Here is a 21,623-nt window from a genome sequence, read left to right as displayed (position 1 = left end):
CCTGGAAATGGGTTAGCTTGTTGGTGACTGCCTGTCACAGTTAGACGAGCATTGGGGATCAAATGCGTAACTTGGGCTGCACATAAGTAACCAACTTGGCTTTCATATTTACGTGTGTCTGCTACAGAGGTAAATATCTAAAAATCTAGATGGTTGAGGGTTGATGGAAAGTATGCTCATTTATTACCATACTAGTGAACTTTATTCATGCATAAGGCACATACCGATTCTTTTAGCTGCCTTGTCACAGGAAAATATTCAAAATAGCTCTTTCCTGTCAAAAATGAATGTAAAAAAGAGGGGTTAGTGGTAGTGTTGGTTCAGTATAAAAGCCACCAGTTGCATAAGGAATTAACCTTAATACCTCAGTCAGAATCTTACAAGCATCCTTTTAACAAAAATCATTAGTTAGTTATTATTTGTATCTTTAATGTAATATTATTATCATTTTTCTGCAGTAGGTTGGATGAAAATATGCCCCCGCCAAAAAAAAAAAACAGTCCAGTGAGACATTATAGTTAGTAGATGTCGTTTTTGAGTTGAAATCTCGTTCGGTAGTAAAGACAGAAATCAAAATTATCAGTGACGTTACTGTTGAAGGAGCTGGTGATTGTAGTTCGTAGACTGAGCTTCAGATGTTTTGGAGCCATTAATTGTGATTTTTATTAATGGAGCCATCGATTAAAAAAGTGTTTTAGGCACTGCTAATTGTTGTAGGAGCCACTAATCGTTGTAGGAGCTGCTAATTGTAGTCCATATCAAAATATATGGAAAAATTCTAATCACCGACGGGTAACTGCGGCCTTCCATAGGAGGGTGTAAAGCGATCGACACTCTTTGTGACACCACATGATGTACTTAGGATAGAGAATTGATCAAATGGGTTTTGTGCTTGATCAAATGTTTGACAAGATGTGGACAAACGTTGAATCATCTACGATTGAGGATGGGATGCTGTTCAACCTGGACTACCCAATGTATGGGTCATTAAAAGAATCACCGATACAGCCTAAAGAATAGAAAAATATATGAGGAGAGACAAGGCAGCCTGAAGAGAATCTTGGTGTATGGGCCTGCTGTAAGATGACATTTAAGGAAGAGAAGATTGGTGAGATGCCATTTATGTTAACTCAAATTGGTTCGCATACCCAAACATCCTTTTCAGTGTGTGTCTTTGTGTGTATGTGTGTCTTTTTGTGTATGTGTCTTTGTTTGTGTGTTGTTGTGTGTTTTCAACTCAAACTTGAAACCCTTTACCCTTCCCATTTGTCAATACCAGTCTTTTGACCCCCCAAGTGTGATGTTTGGACCTTTGAAACACTTTTGACCCCCAAGTGTGACATTTTGACCCTATAGATACTTTGACCTCCAAGTCTAGTATTTAGACCTGAAGCATGGTTGATCCCCAAATGTCATATTCTGACTCTAAAACACTTTTGACCCCCCCCCCAAGTGTAACATTTTGACATGATAAATACTTTGACCCCCAAGTGTCATTCACATGTTAATTTCTCATATGACCTCCATGGTTGTTTATGACAGCCAGTCGCCACATTATTAATGAAGTGTTTCACAGTAAAACTGCATCGTGTTGATAAAATCAAACTTAAAAATATACATTTGTAAAATGTGCAGCAATGGTTACAAGAACAAAAAAGTGTGCACGTTACACAATGCCATTACACGAATATTTTCCAGAAGTCAAAGTAGCAGTTGCCGATCATTAATCACAAGCAGATTAAGCTGATGTCTCTCATTTGGCAGCATGAAGTAATCGCAAATTTAGCGTACAGACTTGGTTGCAAGTCTATGTTTTGTCACTGATATTGTTTCAAAATCAGTATTGGTAGTGTTATGAGTCTATGCTCAAAATATAAGTAACAGAAAAGAGTGAAAGACAACAATCTTTGTAAAATTTAACAAATAATTTATTTCTCTAGAATTGAAAATGAGAAAAAAAAGAACTTATGGTATTGCGAATTAAATCCCAAAATAATCACAGAATTACAAACACAAGTCATAATAGTATAATGTCCAGAATAAAACTCAGTACAAGTCCTGAAGAGATCCAAAATGGAAGGCGATGATGTGTCAACAGTCTTTTGTTGAATCACAGTGGTATAATTCCATGTTTGAATTCAGTATAAATTCTGGTGAACATCTTTATCCAAGAATTTTATCAGAGCACTTCTGTATTTCCACAGAAAATAATCACTTGAATTAAATAATTTGAAGAAAATAAAATTTAACCCAAACTGGTCACAACATAATACGACCTGAAGGAGCTAGACGTTAAAGCATGAATGGCCAAGTCCTCATAATTACAAGATTATACAGTTCTCTAGCATTTTCTAAAAAGAAACATTACTTACTAGAAAATAACCTTCTAGAATGATCTAATGAGCCTTGTTTACTTACAACACAATAACCTGTAAAATTCCCTTAGGATATTCCAAAACCTGACCCAAATAAACATATTTACTCCTTGTTTACCTGAATAATAACTCTGATATTAAGCTCATGTACGTAGAGAATAATTTAGCTATGTATTAGTTGTTGATATAAAATGAAATAATGTTGTTTTTTTTAATCGATCAGGTCAAGCAGAAACGAACTCAGTTGTGGATTAGGTCAAGTCCAACATATGATGTTACATTACAATAGCATGTAATGAAATAAAAAAATTAAACTAACAAACAAACAATTAAATTAAATATATCTCATAAATAAAAAGAATGCTTTACGCAATAAAGCTATAAATTTACTCATTTTATATATATATATATATATATATATATATATATATATATATATATATATATATATATATATATATATATATATATATATATATATATATATATATATATATATATATATATATATATATATATGGGATTCTGTAGTATAGGCAAGAGAGCCAGAATTCTATCACCAGACTGAAAACTCATATCCTTTGTATTTTTTATCATACCTTAATTTCACTTTTTACTGAGCAGAGTGCAGATTAGTTCTTGCAACCTCACAACCTCTCGCAACCTCACAAGCCTTTGACAACTTATACTTAAAATTGGAAACATAATCAATTAGATTAATTTTGGTATCTTCATTAGAAAGAAGTTTCTCTTTTAACAACTTCAATGGTCCACACATAGTATGTCCCAAAACTAGTTCAGAGGGACTGAATCCTAAAGATTCTTGAACCGACTCCCTAACAGCAAACAATACTAAATGAAAACATTCATGTTAGTCTTTACATGTATCAAAACAATATGACCGAATCATATTTTTCAAAGTTTTAAATCTTTCTAAAGCCACTTGGCTCTCAGGGTGATAGGCTAAAATTTACACGAGCAGGTATCCGATTGTTTCGTGTCACTGGGCAAGTGTGTGGATGTGATCCTCCTGTATTTAAATCAGAAATAGTATAAGGGAAAGTGTCCTCCCCAGACCCAAAACAAAACCCATCCACCCACCCTAAAATTGAAAACCCCTAAAACAAACCAAAAACAAAAACACAACCAACTAAAAACTGAGATGACGTGGAAGATATCTAAAGCATCCAAGATCAACCTAGATCTGTGACTTTTTCTGACATTACTGGTAACCAGTAATATATGAAGAAAAAAGCCCCAGAGATCTACATGTTTGTCGAGAAAGCATACTTAATCAAATAAATCTTGAAGTGGGCAAACGTTGAGATGAAAAGGTGAAAGTACATTGGAAGGGCCCAGCAATGTGAAACAAATTGCCCACTGAACTTAGACACAAAGACACAGTGATCTCATTCAAGAGTGCTCTTAAAACTCGCCTATTTCGACTGCTAGAACAAACTTAAAGACCTAATAATGTTTCCTACCATAATTATTTTTAGCACGTTTTATCTTTTCTAATTTCATGGTGTTTGGTTTTAGGTGTTGTCTAATGTAAAGCGCTTAGAGCTTCTAAAGATTAGGTGCTATACAAAGTCCTCATTATTATTATAAATTATTATATGAAGTAAACTCTGCAATTGGAATTTTGCATTTATTGTTTAAATGTTCTGTTTGTTAATGACATAATACAAACTTAGTTATATATTCTGTTATTCACCTGACTTCTTGTAGCAGAATCTAAATCACGCAGCAGTTTCCAGGATTTCCTCAGTGGTTATATTGGTTAATTATAAAAGACTTTGCACATCTTATGTGTTGTTAAAAGAACCTTCAATTTCCCACTATTTTGGTGTATTATTGATGGGTATAATTTTGGTATAGAATATAAGTTTGGCCTTGGTGGAGATACACATCTACAAGAAACTGCTCAATCCACTTCGTCATTTTTACTTCCTGTACTTCTGATGTAGATTTTTAAAATTAAAAAATTAACAAATAGAGCCGATAACCACTTTTTTTTTATATACTATTTAGATATTTTATAATTCATTTGTTGCTCTTGCAGAAGCTGGTATTGTCTTGTCTGGAAAATTCGAGCAGATGAAAACATCACCTGCTACCCTGGTCTTCCATGAACAACCATTTTAATTAACTTTGTGCTAGGATCATGTACATTTTCCACATGCACAATATCCACTACAAATTCTAATATTGGTATGTTGCAAATATGTTTTTTAGTGTCGTCTGCTCTTAACTTTTCATTAAAAAGAACAATGGAATTTTAACAATAAAGAAATTACTATAAAATACATTTTATTTTGCACTTATTTATTCTTTTCACAAGTAATTTTACATACCATTTTCTAGTGTCACTGTTGTTTTAAAAATCTATCATTTTTTATAAAAGGTTCAATTTGATAAAGAAATAAAGTAAAATACGGGTTCTTCGTGCACTTATTTCCTCTTTTTGCAAGTCATTTTACATACAGCAGTACATATTGACTATTCATAGGACCAAACTGTCATGAAAATCCATGTTGTAAATGCATGGTCAATGTATTTTTTAAAATTATCTTTCATTTAGAATTCTTTTTATTGAATTTGATATACCCTATTTATACAGATCAGGGTCAAAACGGACCGGTACCAAAAAGGCCCACAACCAAAACAGACTAGTGCTTAAAAGGCCCAGTCCAAAAAGGCCCGAACCAAAAGGGCCCATTTATGTATTAATTACCAATTACTAGTATCATGTCTAATAAAAGTAACTAATAGTAATATCAAATCCTTGTTTTACTGGTAAATGTCTATAAATAATGTGCAGTAGAGAATCATTGTGCAGTATGTCACAATCGTACGTCATGTGATCATGAAAATAATTGCGACACTCTACTACATGTTCTATGTGAAACGAACAATGAAGGCAAATAATAATTGTGTAAGAAAACATTGGAAGTAAAGCGAATCAATATCTTTGTTATAACATATCAAGACTGAATACGAGTTAGTGCCACCCATGTGTGGGTTGTGCATGCCAACTTTGTCATGGTAATGCCTTAATTAAGTAATGACGATTTCATTAATGATGGATGAATATTTTCTTTAGGACTGATGATTTCATTAATGATGGATGAATATTTTCATTTGCGAAGACTATTGACTCTTCCTATTTCACATACATTAAATATCGTTAATACATGTGTATGCGTAGTATATTTGTGTTGATTATAATGTATGCTTTCAATAGACATCTGTTATATTCTGTGCCTTGTAGGCACTGTTATTACATTGTGGTTGCAGTGAAAGTCAAATCACAATTGGAAAAGAATTAAGAGGTTATTTATATATAAAATATTAACAACAAATTTTTTTATGATAGGTTAGAAAGAGAACAAGAAGAAAAGATATCATGTCTAACTAGTATAAGCAACAAAAGACAAACGCTAATGCCATTTCAGATTTATAAATTTGTTAATAATAACAAGCATCATTGCTAATAAATGAATATTAAAATCAATTATCAAATTATACAACAATATTGCTCATAATGGCTGTCAAATAACTTTAACAGCAAAATATAGTAAACAATTCTACAAAAACAGCAACAAATAATCATCAAACTATAAAAACAAGCATGCATAGATATTAACTTTTCAACCCAAAAACTTATCAAAATTGTACACAGTGGCTGCTGACGTTAATATTACGATTTATTATAGGCTCAGTTTTTTCTCGGTTAATATTACATTGTCAGGATCGTTCAGTATTTTACGATATTACACACCTTCATATTACACTCACATGCAGGACACTACACAATAGTGTATTAGGAACTACTTTGTAAACAAATCATGTACACTCGTGTAGCAGACGCTTTACGTTTTGGTTGATTAAATTTATTTATGAATGAACTTAAGCAGATGTTTCGTGGACTGCCACATACCAGCTGCTTTGCTACATTCCGTGTTAACCTTTTTGATACAATGTTTCGGATTTTGGTGATACACACCAGATTTCATAAAATTGATGGGAACCTCAAATAACATGCAAGTGTAAGGGCATAAACTGTCTCCTTTAGCTGGTAATAAGAATGGCAAAAAATATACTTACGGTTTTACATCCTGAATTTTCTCAAAATGTACTTTTTAGTTTTGCAAATCCGAATTACATGTGCCATGTCATGAGTTCTCAAGCTTGATTACACATTTCAAAATTGTACTGTAATTTTGACCATATTCCAAGTGCAATTACATCTTCCTTACTGCACTCAGAATGAAATAAACATTAAAATCCATAGCATCTTTCTGATAATGGAAATTTAAAGTCTTCATATATTTGCCACATTATGATTTCAAATAGTCAATGACAGAACAAACACACTTGCAGATAGCAACATGCTTCTCCCATGCTGCTTCAATTTCATGTACAGTTTGCACAGATGAATCCAATCCATAATCACAAAATTTTGTAGAATCTACAAAAACACCAAAACCTATTCATTCCAGATCAAATGGAAAACTTTATGCAATGCGGATTCATTCACAATATGACTCCAAATTTCATTGTTAACTAGATAAAAATGACATTTTCTTTCGAAACTTATGTCTAGCGCACGACAAGTTCAAATTTATCTGGGCAGAGTTATGTGCGCATTAATAATGTTGTTGTGTAATGATGAATCTGTGCTTGTTTATTTAGTTTGGAATATGGCATACATTCATTTCCTTTGTTTCGTGTAGTGTATTTGGTTTATATAATTAAGCCTTAGGTAGAATAAGAAAATGAGCATATAATGAAAAGGTTACTGCATTAGTACGGGAAAATATGAGCTTGTTTTGTCTGATGGATATACTTCACTCCCAAGGTCGTGCAGTAGTCCATCCGAAAAACTTGTTTATATTTTCCCATACAAATGCAGTAACATATAAATAGGATGCAGTCCTTGAATAACAGAGGGATATAGTATTGTTGTTGCTACAGTGTTTATACTTACACTCTGAGACCATACAGCTAGTAGACGGAGCTCAAAAACTTAGAGGTTTTGATCTCGTACTGCATGTACTGGTTTCAAAGTGTTTTAATGATTTTTAAAATCTGTAGCTTCGTCTCTCACGTCCTACACTGGACGGCAAGGCGCACCAGATCGGCCTCTCTCCACAGCAGTGGCACTGACTGGTAGAAGCGTAGTCCCATGTATACTGCCCTTGAATTTAGATGATGGTTTCAGCCTGAAAATGTATAACACTGATAACGAACAATTGAATTGTAAATGTAATAATTTTTTATATATCAACATGTATAAATATTAATATGATATTGAACATTATGTCATGCATATTAATAGACAAATGTATTTATACTGATATGCCCTATTTTTGCTATGTTACCTTTAACGTCATTGTTCCTTTGTACTTTCTGGCAATATACTGACAGGCCTCAGCTGGAAACACTGGGTTGTCCAGACACTGCTTGCGGAGGTACCTGATAAGGGTCCATGTAGCAGCGGTTGTAGCCTTCATTTGTAGCTTCTACACTGCTTGACGTATGTGAGCGCTGGGCAGGAACTGAAGGGCCAGCACTTGAAGTACGAAGGAGTGAAGGCCCTCTCTTCGCATGTATGTTTCAGCCAATCCAATGGACTTAACGTGTCAACACACAGCCTGGGACCAGTGGAAAGTACAGCCCTTAAGTTCAATGCCGAGAAAGGCCTCTTTGATGGCGAGCCATGCAGCTGAAAATATGCAAATAAAAATCCTTTAATTGTATTGCTTGTGTATGAAGCCATTCTATGTGAAAGGTAATAGGTTGTCCTTTTGATATTGCGTGATGTGATTAATTTTTTGCATTAAAAAAAATCAATTAGGTTTAATTTTATAGTAAATTTATATCCAACTGCATATTTGTCTGGGTTCTATATTAATCACAAACTTCAAAATCCAGCATTCTTCGCTCTTCTGGACGCAGCTTCGCTCTGGTTCTATTAGCAACTCTTTCAAAAGCGCCTTCTTTGGGAGAAAGACTGTATCTGGTCCCGAACTTTCCAGAATAGCGTCTTCTGCATTTTCAAGGCTGGTGTGAAAAGTTGCTCTCTAGCAGCATGTCTAACCTTTGAGAAAGAGGAAATCCGGTTATGTTAAAGGATGTAATCGCATGCATATAATTCAACACTAAGCAAATATGGAATTTTCTTGCCTTTACCCCGAATGGCACTTGCATTATGAAAGGCACTTAGAAATGCATTCAACGATTATTGCCTTTAGTATCACCACCGTGTGTGGATTGAATATTTCAAGATTTTTCATTACATGTAATTTTTATTCTTATAATTCAAATATGCATTGATTTTGTACAAATTGTACAATTAGCTGCCAATGTAACATGCTATGCTGACAAAGAATTACCTTGGTGTACACCTGTGCCTTTAGTTGACAGGGACAATGGGGGGTGTGTGCTGAGCATAGCATTGAACAAACAAGTTCCATTGCTGGCATATTGTCAGTGGACACTTCACGTTGAGATTTCTAGAAGTGCTACGCCACAAAGCAGAGTTTACGTTATCTTGCTGCACGGACAAAAATGCATGCATATATGCCCCTGAACAGTCTTGTCCAATGAGGAAATGTAATAGAATTAAAGATTTGATCTCACACACACACACACACACACACTTGTAAAATCTACAAAATGGGCACATATGATTTTAACCATCAAAATGGGCCTTTTTTTATTTTAACAAATTAAGGTCAAGAAAGATATATTTGACTACGCATTTGAGATATACATGTCATTTGTAATTGATCTGTGACTGATTTCCAAGCAACACCGTATCACCCTCATTATCATCAGAACAGGGACTCACAAATATTCAGTGTTATAAATTATACAATCAAATAGGGGACATTCAATAAGTACTTTGATTTTAAATAAGGATCAGTTCCATCTAAATACTACAGTAATCTCTTGCACATAATTCACGCCCATATTAACAAACTAAATTGAAATTATCACGTGGAATTTTTATATTATGTTTGTTGTTGTTGTTGTTGTTGTAGGGTTTAATGCCATTTTTCATTACATGATAGGCTATACATGGTGGCCAGTATTAATGGTGGAGGAAGAACCCGGGAAAACCCCAGAAAGAACCACCATGAACCCACGAGAAGCTAATGGCAAGCTTTCTCACATACCCACATTGGCAGAATCTGAGACCTGAACCCACACAGACAGAGGTGAGATGGCAGTGGTCCATAACGGAGAGTGCTTTAGACCACTTGGCCACTTGGGGCCCCATGTTATGTTTGTCGTATATATAAGTAAAAATGTACGTCCAGGATTTTGAATAAATTGTCAGAAATTGTGTGAAAATACAGAATGTGTGTCCCTTTTTCTAAAACGAAACAATCAAAGATCTGCATGCCAATCTTCAGTTTAAATAATTTTATGGGCAAGAATATGGTTTAGAACTTAAAGTGTCCCACAAATTAAAAAAAAAGTAACTTTGGTGTACTAAAATTTGCCACTTTAGCGCAATCCCCTTCAATAATAAGCCAATACATGGTAAGATCTCTTCGATATGAAACACACCAAAAATGTATTGTTTATGATGGCTTGGTTTAGTTGTAGTGACCACAGGACATAGCCGCATAAGTGTCCCTGGAGCCAAATAGTCCCTATTAAAATCTAACTCTGTGGATTGATTGTATGACTCCATGTGCATTATTTAAGTACTGGTGCAACGTTACGGAAATGTAATAAGGAGAAACCATGCAGTTGTGAGGTAGGCAGGCACTTGTGAAGTTGTGATGTAAATTTATAGTTGTGATATTGGTGGCCATGCATTAATTAGAGGAAAATTATTATAGTTTCTTTCGTTCACTAAAGAGACCCCTTGCATGTAACAGTGTTAAAACTCAGATTTAAAAAGGAGATAAAATATACAAGCACAGATGAATGACTAGCATCTCTTGCCCATTGTAAAAACCATGCATAATATCTGCATGAACCCTTTTATTCAGTTTTCTTGTCCTCCTGATCTAATTTGGCAATGCTCAGATACGCCTTTTTTTTAAAAGGTTTGTATCATTAAGTAAGGTCTTCACATTCCATTTAAGCTGACATTACAAAATGGGGATGTCCCTGTTTCGAGTTGTGTCCCCAGTCTGTTTGTGTGTATTCACACTGATGTCCCCGTTTTGCGCATTTTACAAACACACGCACACACACGTTTTCAATAAGATATACACAACATTATTATTTAAAGGGGCCCCGAGTGGCCGAGTGGTCTAAAGCGCTCACTGTTACGGATCACTGCCATCTCACTTCTGTCTGTGTGAGTTCAAGTCTCAGGCTCAGCTAACACTGGCACATGAGAAAGCCTGCCAGTAGCTTCTCATGGGTAGGTGGTTCTTCCCGGGGTTTTCCAGGGTTCTTGCTCCACCAATGGTACTGGCTGCCATGTATAGCCTATCTTGTGCTGAAAAATGGCATTAAACCCTACAACAACAACATTATTTATAATTTTGTATTTCTCACACACCTTTACCCCATATGAACAACCAAGACTGGACACCAATAGCCGGGTATGTTTCTGTGAAGATCGTTCTAGGATTGTTTACGCTACCCCACAGTATTCGACCATCGTCTCAGTCAAAACATTGCGCACTGACCTGAAGTAAACAATTTTATGCACGCATTTATTTTCAAGGAAGTATAGCGGTTGCACATGTTCATGTTTGTATATGATTATCAAGGAGTTCAAAATCAAGTTTATAATAATGTTTTTCACACTCGTTGCAAATATTACTAGAATTACTTGCATATATGTACTCTTCTTCAATAAGATTCACTGGACCAATGTTTCTGTCGCTGATATCAAATGAAATGTCTGCGTCGGGGATGTGGACAATCGTACTCGCCCCGTATGGATCCACTTCAATTTCCGTTCACTTGGCCACAGGAATATTATTCGACAACTCACCAATAATAGGGATATATGAAATAAACAATAAAAACCATGCCATTTTCTATTTTTCTTCACACCAGATAATTAATTTATTTTTATTTTCGTCATATGTATAATGACAACTTGTGACTTATGGACATATAAATATTAAGGCAGTCGATGACCGAGTGGTTTAATTCCTCACCTTACGAATTCATCCAGTTCACTGCCACAGGTTCGATTCCAATGATGTCAGACAGGTTGAACCTTTGCATGTGAGAAAACTGGCTACTCGCTAAAAGTAGTTGATGGATGTTGCTGGATGTACCCATGCTCTTTACCCCCCACCCTCAAATATCAACAATAGGCAAATCAGGGCACTTTTATATTAAAGATGTCAGCACCATTTCTGGATAACCGCCGTGAATTTTATGAGAATTTAATAAACTATATTGTTACCTGTTTATATATACAACATAAATACGCCATGAATATGATTTTAATGATGGTTACCTTATTACATGTGTCCTTAAAATTCCTCGTGTCACCTTATGAAGTTTAAACACTTACACTTAACTCCAAAAAAGGCTGGTCGACTGGCTCGTCTTGGTATTCATCTGATACAGATAAGGTCACAGGAACCTGTTGTAAAAGATTAGGGTATATTTATTAATGTTAAATTTACCTCGATAAATGCTCGTCATGAACAAAATAGGGTTACGACTTGTCAGCAGCTTTTCTGGATAACCCCGGCGAATTTTATGAAAAATTAATTAACTATACTTTTATTTGTTTATATATATAACAAAGTTGGGTTCATCGGCTTGTCTTTGTCTTCACCTATCACCGCCATGGTCATACATGATTTCTTATATTTTAGTTGCTTTATATCATACCTGATTCAGGGCCCTGAGTGGCCGAGTGGTCTAAAGCGCTCACCGTTCCGGATCACTGCCATCTCACCTCTGTCTGCGTGTGTTCGAGTCCAAGGCTCGGCTAGCGTGGATACGTGGGAAAGCCTGCCAGTAGCTTCTCATGGGTCGGTGGTTCTTCCCTGGGTTTTCCAGGGTTCTTCCTCCACCAGTTATACTGGCTGCCATGTATAGCCTATCTTGTGCTGAAAAATGGTGTTAAACCCTATAACAACAACAACAACAACAAAATCATAGCTGATTCAATTCTTTGTATGTCCTGCATGTAAAACTGATTTCCCCTCTGTTATTTACAGCCTCCCTTTACGCCAGCAAGGATATTCCTAGAATAAATAATTTACTATATAGATAAATGTTTTCAATTCATACTCTGTAGGATGTACTATTAAAACATGCATAGGCCAAAACATTCATACAAAATTGAATGGAACACATGAAGCTAAATATTGCTATTATTATCATAGAATTGTTTTAATTTTCTTAAATAAAGGAAATTTTCTTAAAAAAAGAACTTTTTTTGGCCCTGCGTTGTAAAAGTCAGCAACGGGCAAAAGTCTTATTGATAATTTTATTTTCAATGGCCTGCACTGCCATTTTTATGTTTCATTGTATAGTACTTGTGACTTCAAGAATATGTTGAGTACGTAAGAATAATAAATGTCTTCGCTCATGCTCCCCCAATTTCCAATTGAATGGTTATGCCACATAGAAGTGAATATGAAGGTTTTCACACATACAAATTATATATATATATATATATATATATATATATATATATATATATATATATATATATATATATATATATATATATATATATATATATATATATATATATATATATAAAGTTGATGAAACAATAACAACCAAAAACTGAATTGTGTGTCGTTGACATAAATTGTAAACAGCAGGTAATTTAGTAAAACAATGCTAAACTTAAAATAAATAGATTGTAATAACAATAGCATACAAATAAATCCCTAAGCACCTGAATTAGTGATCCCAAGTAAAGACTTTGCCGTTTATGTAGGTATAACATGTTGTAATGATCTTATTATTTGTTGCTGCTCATGCGCATATACCTTATGGGGGTAGATGTTTTCTCGTCCCAAAGGAAGTTTACAGATAATCGCCTAGGGTATTTCACTCAGGAGTGTCTCAGTAATCATTACAAAAACTGTTTAAATCGTATGACACATCAAGCGCTGTTGAGACTGGAGGCATGGGAAAGAGTTGTGATTGTAGAGACTTTTATTTGTGTATTAATTTTGATTATCAGAGTTTCCGAACATATTCACTAAATCTGAGACAGAAAACAGGTAAAGGAAGTGAGAAAAGTACAATGCGATCGCTGATTCTTTCCTAGTGTCGGTACTACAATCTGCGTAATCAGTAAAGGTCTGCTGTTTACTATCCGTGCTTTATTTTTGTCTAGGTGTTAATCCTCACTAACCATTGTGTCAATTTTTGCAGCTCAGTGCTTTAGCAATATATATATATATATATATATATATATATATATATATATATATATATATATATATATATATATATATATATATATATATATATATATATATATATATATATATATATATATATATATATATATATATATATATATATATATATAAATGTTATTATTATTATTATTAGTATTATTATTATTATTATTATTATTAATAAATTTTTTAAAGGGTCCTTTGTAACCCGGGCCTTTTCCGTCCAGGTTTTTTTCTGACCCGTTACTGGCATTTCTGGACCGGGCCGTTTTAACCCGGACCTTTTCCGTACCGGTCCTTTCTGATCCATTACTGTTTATACACATGGGTGGTAATTCGATATGTGTCGGGTACCAGGCTACTGTGAGATCAAAAGTAAGCCGCAGTTAATATCTTTAAAAAAAATGTTGAGAACACTTTTGTTATAATGAATGTTTGCATATGGAAATATACTATTGTTCTTGAGCTGAATAAATATAGTCGCCTTGACAACTTTGCAAATTTCGAGAGTAAATATTAATAGTCACGTGACTTGTAGCAGCGGCTGAAACTGCAAGTAGACCAGTTTATAGGAAATCAGTGATCTGAAATCTTCAAGCTAATTAACATTTTGTCTATCACACATTATTCGGATAAGATTGCATAATGTCATCTGTAACAAAAGTTGTGCTTCTAGCCTGTGGATCTTTTAATCCGATCACAAACATGCATCTTAGAATGTTCGGTAAGTAAAAGTTTGCTTCCCTGCGATCTTCGTGATCGATAGCCATACCTAAGCATCAAAACAACGTTAACATTTGCGTCTTTCGGTTCACCTGCAGTGTTCTGCGAATTTAACTATTTTGTAGGATCTGGAATTCTGCTTGCATATTTTTATTTTAATATACATTCGTATCGACATCTTAAAAGTTGCGGTGTATGACCATTCATATTTTCATGTTTTGCTGGCTTGTTTATTGTTTACATGTCAATTAATAGTGCAAATATTAATGTCCTACGTCGACGGAGTATTAAAATGGAACCATCTGTAACAACTGCTAGCTGTGGTGTTAAAATGGGACCATCTGTAACAACTGCCGCCTATGTCATCTGCCTAGCTGTTCGTGATTCACACTGGTTGCTTTTTTTTTCAGCAGATTTTCAAAGATGTTTGTTTCATATGCTAAACGAAATTAAATGGTCAGTGAATTAATTTCGTTGTAGAAACACGTCAAACAGTGTTTACTCTTTATGTGAAGTTTTTTGTTGGCTTGCCAATCATATTAATTCATTAGACCAACAAGTAGACCTCCACTTTCTTTCTTCTTTTTCTGACATTTCTGGTTGTGGAGACCATCTTTGCGAGGCACTATTTGGGATGGCATGCATAGGAGACAACAGCACCCCAAAGTAAGAGTAATGTATGGAGTTTGCCACTTGTTTTGTTTTTTCTGACATGGAGATCAGTGTTGTTGGGCCGTATTCCATAATGAAGTTTTATGCTGTGTTAACCTCCCCATCAGTTCTAACTTATCGGATGCTTTCTAGTTTTTAATAAATTTAGTTAGACTGACCTTAGTATATTGCAGTTGGTTACTAAAAACCCTTTCCTTTTGCCCCATGGCATTAAATCCATCAGAGCACTCACTTTGTAGTAATCATTCCTGTCAGGACAGAACACCTATGTATACATCTATTATTGACCTTATTTTTAAATTGCTGATGCATTCATGGAAAGCAGCATCACCCCAAGGCTAGAACAACATCGGGAAACCTAGTGAGGAGTATATCACTAGGAACTGACTAATGCTTGGGACAGAACTGCAGTTAGGTCTATCCATAACTGCAGATTTTTTGAGAGACAGACAGGCATGTCGATAACAATAAACAAATTAAAATAAAAAATAAAAACTGAAATGAGCTGTAAAGGTATGCTAAATAATAGTAATAATAATAATACATGCATACATGTCTCTCAAAATTCTGCCATGATGGCTAGACCTAACCGCAGTTCCGTCCCAAGCATTAGTCATTTCCTAGTGATATACTCCTCACTAGAAGGTTTCAGTCAGAACTGATGGGGAGGTTAACACAGCATAAAACTTCAGTATGGAATATGGCCCAACAACATTGGTCTCCGCTGTCAGAGGGAAAATAAAAGTGGAGATCCACTTGTTGGTCTAGCATGGAGACAGTCTAGCGAGGACTATATCACTACGAACTCCACATGTTACTTTTACCTTGAGGTGATGCTGCCTTCCATGCATGCATCAGCAATTTAATAAAAGGTCAATAACTGATGGATACACAGGTGTTCAGTTCTGACAGGGATTAATACTTAAAAAAAAGTGATTGTTCGGAAGCATTTAATACTTTTGGTCAGAAGAAGAGGGATTTTACATACCATCCAAATACAAAAATTTGACAAGATCAGTTAATTACTAGCATGCAGCAGATGGTCCGAAAGTATTTAGTCAGATAAATCCATTCTAAATATCACTGCCAGTAGTAATAATAATAATAATGAGGATTTAGTCTAGTGCCTAATCATTAGAAGCTCTTACTGCTTTACAATATTAGATGCATAAAAACATACAATGATAAGATTTCAAAAACAAATACTATAAAATTCCAAAACAAAAACATGCTGACTGTAATTAAGGAAGTATTATTAAGTCTTGAAGTTTTTCTTGTAGTTGAAAAAGGTGAGTTTTAAGCGCAAACTTGACTGAGATCAGTGCCCTTGTGTTGAAGATCAGTGGCAATTCATTCCATATTGCTGGATCCTGGTACCGGTATATAAAAGAATGTTGTCTGTATGACTTCGAGTTTACATTAGGAACAATAAGGTGAGTGTCGGAAGAGGAACCTAAGTTTCTTCATGGAGGGTGCACCTGTGTGAGGCTAGATAGGTATATTGAACTGGTGCCAGTTAACAAAATGTAGTATGGTAAACAGGTTCTGGATCTAACAGGTAGACAGTGAAGGTTATAGCAGTGGGAGGTGTGCTCAGCAGGGATTTCGCTGGCTTTACAAAAATCGTCACCTAAACAATCTCCAACCTCAATATTTTATCACTAATTTTAAAGAAATGTCGCCATTTTCATAATATAGTACAGTCCATTTATCTCGACATCATTGGTACGAAGGTAATATTGTCTATGTAAGTGGATGTTTAGGTAAGTGGGGTGCGGCTGAAAATAAATTGAAATTTCGCATACAACTGAAATTTTTAAGAGATGACCTGTTGTCAGTGACTAGGATTAATGCAGAGAATAAAATGGAAATTTTTATTAAATGAAGACAACTAGTCTGATATACACTAGTATATTAACAATTTAAATTTGTGTTGTACACTCTACAATGTGTTAAATAATATGAAAATCCATGAATTCAAGTACTCACTGATATTCATGTATCAGAAATTCATGTGTCAGTCAAATCTATATGAAAACGCAACAAAAACCCATATACACTGTACATGTATAAAAAATGATAGTTGTCATTTGATCTATATCCCATTGTCAACAAACACGTTTCCCTAAACAATTCTGATATGTGTTATCCTAGTAGCACATGGCTGTATAGTTGTCTACGTGGTACATGTACTTAAATTGGCCTAGATGATGGTCAGCCAGAGACAGTTTACCTTGATGTCGAGGCTACCAAGAGGATGAGGCTATTTGTAGGGAAGTGAAAACATCTGAACAAGTTAAAAGTTTCACAGTCTTGCAAGATGCCTACTCACTGGCCAGATATATATTGTTTCAGAAGATCAGAACTTTAATTTGGGTTTTAAACCACCATTGGTAGCGATCATAACATTGAACTTTTGTTACAAAAAGAAAACTTTCTTGGCATAATAAATATGTTCCAAGCACTATGAAAAATGAATCAATACTTTTATTTAAGTTTGTTCTGGACGTTTTTTGATCAAAGGTCTTCGGCTTACTTTGATGAAGGTTCATGTGTTATTGAAGCCGCCGCTAAAGATGCTCTTTGAAGGACCAAGCAAATGCCTGTTTGTTAGTGCAGCGGCAACATCAAAATAATTGTAAAGCATTGATGAATAATTTTTTTTATTTGCTTAGTCTATATATGGAACAATCAGTGCTTTAAAGGTAATAGATTTTCTTTGAAGTTTCAACAAAACTCATCTTTTTTTTCTGGTACATTTTTCATAAAGGAAATTTCTTTTGCCATTGTCTGGTAGATTGTAGTCATTCAGTTCCCATCTTCAGAGGTGATTGTAGCTAGTCGGGTAGCATGACTATTTGGGTTATATTACAGTACAGAGTACACCACTCCCTCGATAACTTGCGCCCTGATAACTCGTGAACCCACTTATAACACAGGGTTGGTGTGGCTCCCATTTTTAAACCAGAAAATACCTTAAAAATTGATCTCTATTTGTTGAACTTTAAGAAAATCATGATCAAAATTGGTAACAGAAACTTTGATCCATCGCTCGTTTTATCGTCGAAAACGTTAGATAAGACCTGGAAATTTTAATCAACTCTTTGAAATATCAAATTTAAAAATAGGTCATACAATTTTTTTACATTTTCTTTCCAAATGACATTCTGCAATTGATATGTAAGGAAATTTCAATCAATGAAAATGTCACGCCGAGTGGATGCAGTACTTTAAAAAGTAATTACATATTAAATAATTATTTTATCAATTGAAATTTGTGTTCTGGTTCTATATTTTAGTTCCTTTTAAGTGTAATCATCATAAATGCAATGTGTCCTCGTGTAATTAAACATAAGATGCGTCCATCTACTGTAACATCTATACTATGTCCACGAGCATTTCTCTGAGAACCTAATTAAGTGCTGACCATGTTTTGATAACTGACTTCTGGAAGTATTTGTTTTAGTGTCGCACTGAAGTAAAAGCCGTCCGCCTTTGTATTACCACATTAATTATATCTTTTTAATCAAATAAAGGAGGTGGAATAAAAGAAAAGTTAAAAGGCATGAAAATCCTACAAACTTAAAATCTAGTGGCCCTGGTCGTATGTCAGGTGAACTCACTTCATTTGATCAGTCGAACACTTATAAATGTTATTGTGTATGGAACATAAACTACCTTAAATTAACCGACTCTTTCATAACTGTGATCAAAGATAACAAGGCATCCAAGCAAAATGAATACTTCATAAAATAAAGAGCTTGATTTCACAGATAACGAACCATTGTGGTCAAGCGAGTTTCAGAGAATTCTTGAACTGGCACTTAGAGATATCCTGAAGGATGATTAGAAGATTTCATTATTACTTCCAATGAAATCACGACATCAATATTGTACTAACTGAACAATGCAAAAATTGAGTTTTGACATAGACGATTGTCTCATGAAATAAATGTCATGTGTTTTCGAAAAAAAGGAATCTTGTTTGGTGGTGTATCAACAGTTAGTCTAGTTCCCAGCTCTGTGGACCCCTGATTTGGCAGGATAATATTAAACACCAATATGGGAACCATACTCATCAAGAAAACAAAAAGCAGTGACATAATACACAGACTTTTTCGTGTACACTTGATGGTTGTTGAAACCAGTTGGAACCATCTTTAATACATTGGACATTTTGAAAATAAATGTTATTTAAACAGAATAATGAACAACTTCATTGGAAAAAGTGCGTTATTAAAAATTGTTATCATCGTGATTGTAAAATGAGGATTCAATCAATAAACAGCCCAGTTTCCTAATGCCGCTCTCTCTCTCTCTCTCCCCACCCCCCGGGGTTTTCATGATATCAAAGCGATTTTTTTCCCCAATTTTTGGAGGTCCTTCGGTAACTTGCGCCTCGTTCATAGTACAGATTATGTTTTTAGACCATGTTGTGCATGAGTTATCGATGGAGAGGTGTACTAAGGCCAGACATCAACATAAGCAGATTATGATATAGTAATGCCATTTAAGGGTGCTTTGTCAGTATGAACAAATGATTATTTTTAATGTAACAATAGATTCCACTGCAATTTTATATCCAAGTTTGCAGCTTCCTGTCATGGTGCTATTGAATTTCTCAACTCCAGACCCAAGACATTATATTAAATTTTTAACAGCCAAAAATGTTGTTGCCAGAAAGATTGCCAGATAGTATATTTTACTCTAATGAACATCTGTCTTTTGAACTTTGAAATTTGTTTAGTAGATACTGAGACAAACCAGATATAAGTGAATTACATTGGCCCAGTCTTGAAAGTACTAAGGAACACACAAGTGTTTTAGTGGCATCAGCTGAAAGAAAACTGTGAATGGAGTTGACATGTATCAGCTGCATTTATGCAACCTTCCATATGATCATTACATGTTTTTGTAATGATAGCATACTGTTGAGAGTGACACCTAGGTTTTGTACTCTTTGAATTTAATGTTTGTATTGCTGCAGACACTTAATGTTTGAGGTAAACGATGCGAATGAGAAAGTCTTTGAATGATGGTCAGTTTATCATCATTCATCTGTAGCTTTGTTACATGTTATCCATGAATGGACATGGGAAATGCACTTCTCTGCATCATGGATGGTAGCCTCGACTTCATTTGGGCAACTAGATTTGTATATTTGAGTTCATCACTATACAGCTGGTGGGACATTGGATGTTGATTTATGATACTTGAGAATGACAAAGTGTATAGAATGAAGAGAACACTGAGCATTGTGGAGGACCAAACCACAGATCAATTGGTCTTGATTGTTTGTATCCTGTTGACTAAGTAGGACTCAAACCTTAGTATGGCTTGTATTGTGAATACTAAATACATGCTGGAGATAGTTAACAGGGGTCACGCTATCAGGCGAAGTGGGTGACTAAGTCGCCAAAAAAATGTAAACTTCACCTTCTTCTGTTAAGAAAGCAAGAATGACTTCACCCTGTGATTTTTAAAGGAAGATTGAATGACTCCTTTTTGAGATGTTCACTCAAATTAGCCAGGTTAGTTATAGTATTAACTTAGAGCTCAAGGCGAAATGTAATTTTCAAGCCATTAAATTATTGGTGTTGATATCAACTGCACCAACAAACAAACTCGTGCACATTCACAGGCATGTATTTTGATAGCTGATTGACCATTAACCCTTTCCCAAATAAGTTAGCAACTATCACTGCCCCATTTCTGCAACTTTTCCTTTGGTAATAAAAACACAAATTTGTGTTTCAGAGCTTAAACTTATGTAAATAGCAATTTTGTATTTTAAGAATAGAATCAGTAACACAAATATTTTAACATTATTTCTTAATTAAAAAAATCAGTTTGGAAACATAAGTGAACCTGTCATGGGGAAATAATGGTGGACATCACTGTGTCTGGGAAGTAGCACTTTATCAGATGATTGTCTTTTTGGGCAAATATATTCAGGAAAATATACAATTCTTAAAATTTATAATTCTTAGAAAGCAAAGTCTAGATATGTTGTTGAAGATTTAGCTTTACAATGTAATTATGTAGGTCAGATACCTTTGTGATATTGCTATGTTGTGGAATTCAAGAGACTGTATAGTCAAGGTTATATTTCTGAGTCCAGTCATTTTAGTCAAAAATACAAAGAAAAAAAGCAAACGACAGCAGAAGCAGAAGCAAATACTAAATAACAAATGTCTAATATTGCTACAAGTATGCAGACAAACCATAAAACCTTGTATTTGCAATCATATCAGATTACTGACTTGTAACGAAGGTATAAAGTGAGTGGTGACATTAAGAAAACCCTCCTTCTTAAAATAGACACACTTGCATGTTGACTGTATTGATTCGGTTGAAAAAAGGGTTTAGTTTATTCATATACGGACTTTAACTCTTTAATGCATTGTCTGTGAACGGTGACAGTATAGTTTTATTGGCGACAAAGAAATTAGGACAAACAGTATGATCTGAAAGACGT

General features: G+C 34.6%; 1 protein-coding gene across 3 annotated transcripts in view; it reads left to right on the top strand.

The window, feature by feature from the left end:
- The first annotated feature begins 14,282 nt into the window (after positions 1-14,282).
- LOC149794806 (nicotinamide/nicotinic acid mononucleotide adenylyltransferase 1-like) overlaps positions 14,283-21,623 on the top strand; it is a 104,201-nt gene continuing 96,860 nt past the window's right edge. For 2 of the 3 annotated variants that reach the window (XM_089964453.1, XM_089964452.1), the window contains exon 1: positions 14,283-14,474. In XM_089964453.1, the coding sequence (XP_089820579.1) occupies positions 14,396-14,474 (79 nt within the window). In that variant the 5' untranslated portion in view covers positions 14,283-14,395. Of the gene's footprint in view, positions 14,475-15,102; positions 15,140-21,623 lie in introns of those variants that run through there. The other variant, XM_089964454.1, reaches the window with a different exon arrangement.

This window comes from Sinohyriopsis cumingii, chromosome 7 (genome assembly GCF_028554795.1).
Source record: "Sinohyriopsis cumingii isolate HCF-2022 chromosome 7, ASM2855479v2, whole genome shotgun sequence".
NCBI classification, from domain to species: domain Eukaryota; kingdom Metazoa; phylum Mollusca; class Bivalvia; order Unionida; family Unionidae; genus Sinohyriopsis; species Sinohyriopsis cumingii.
This window is presented reverse-complemented; position numbering and strand designations above follow the sequence as displayed.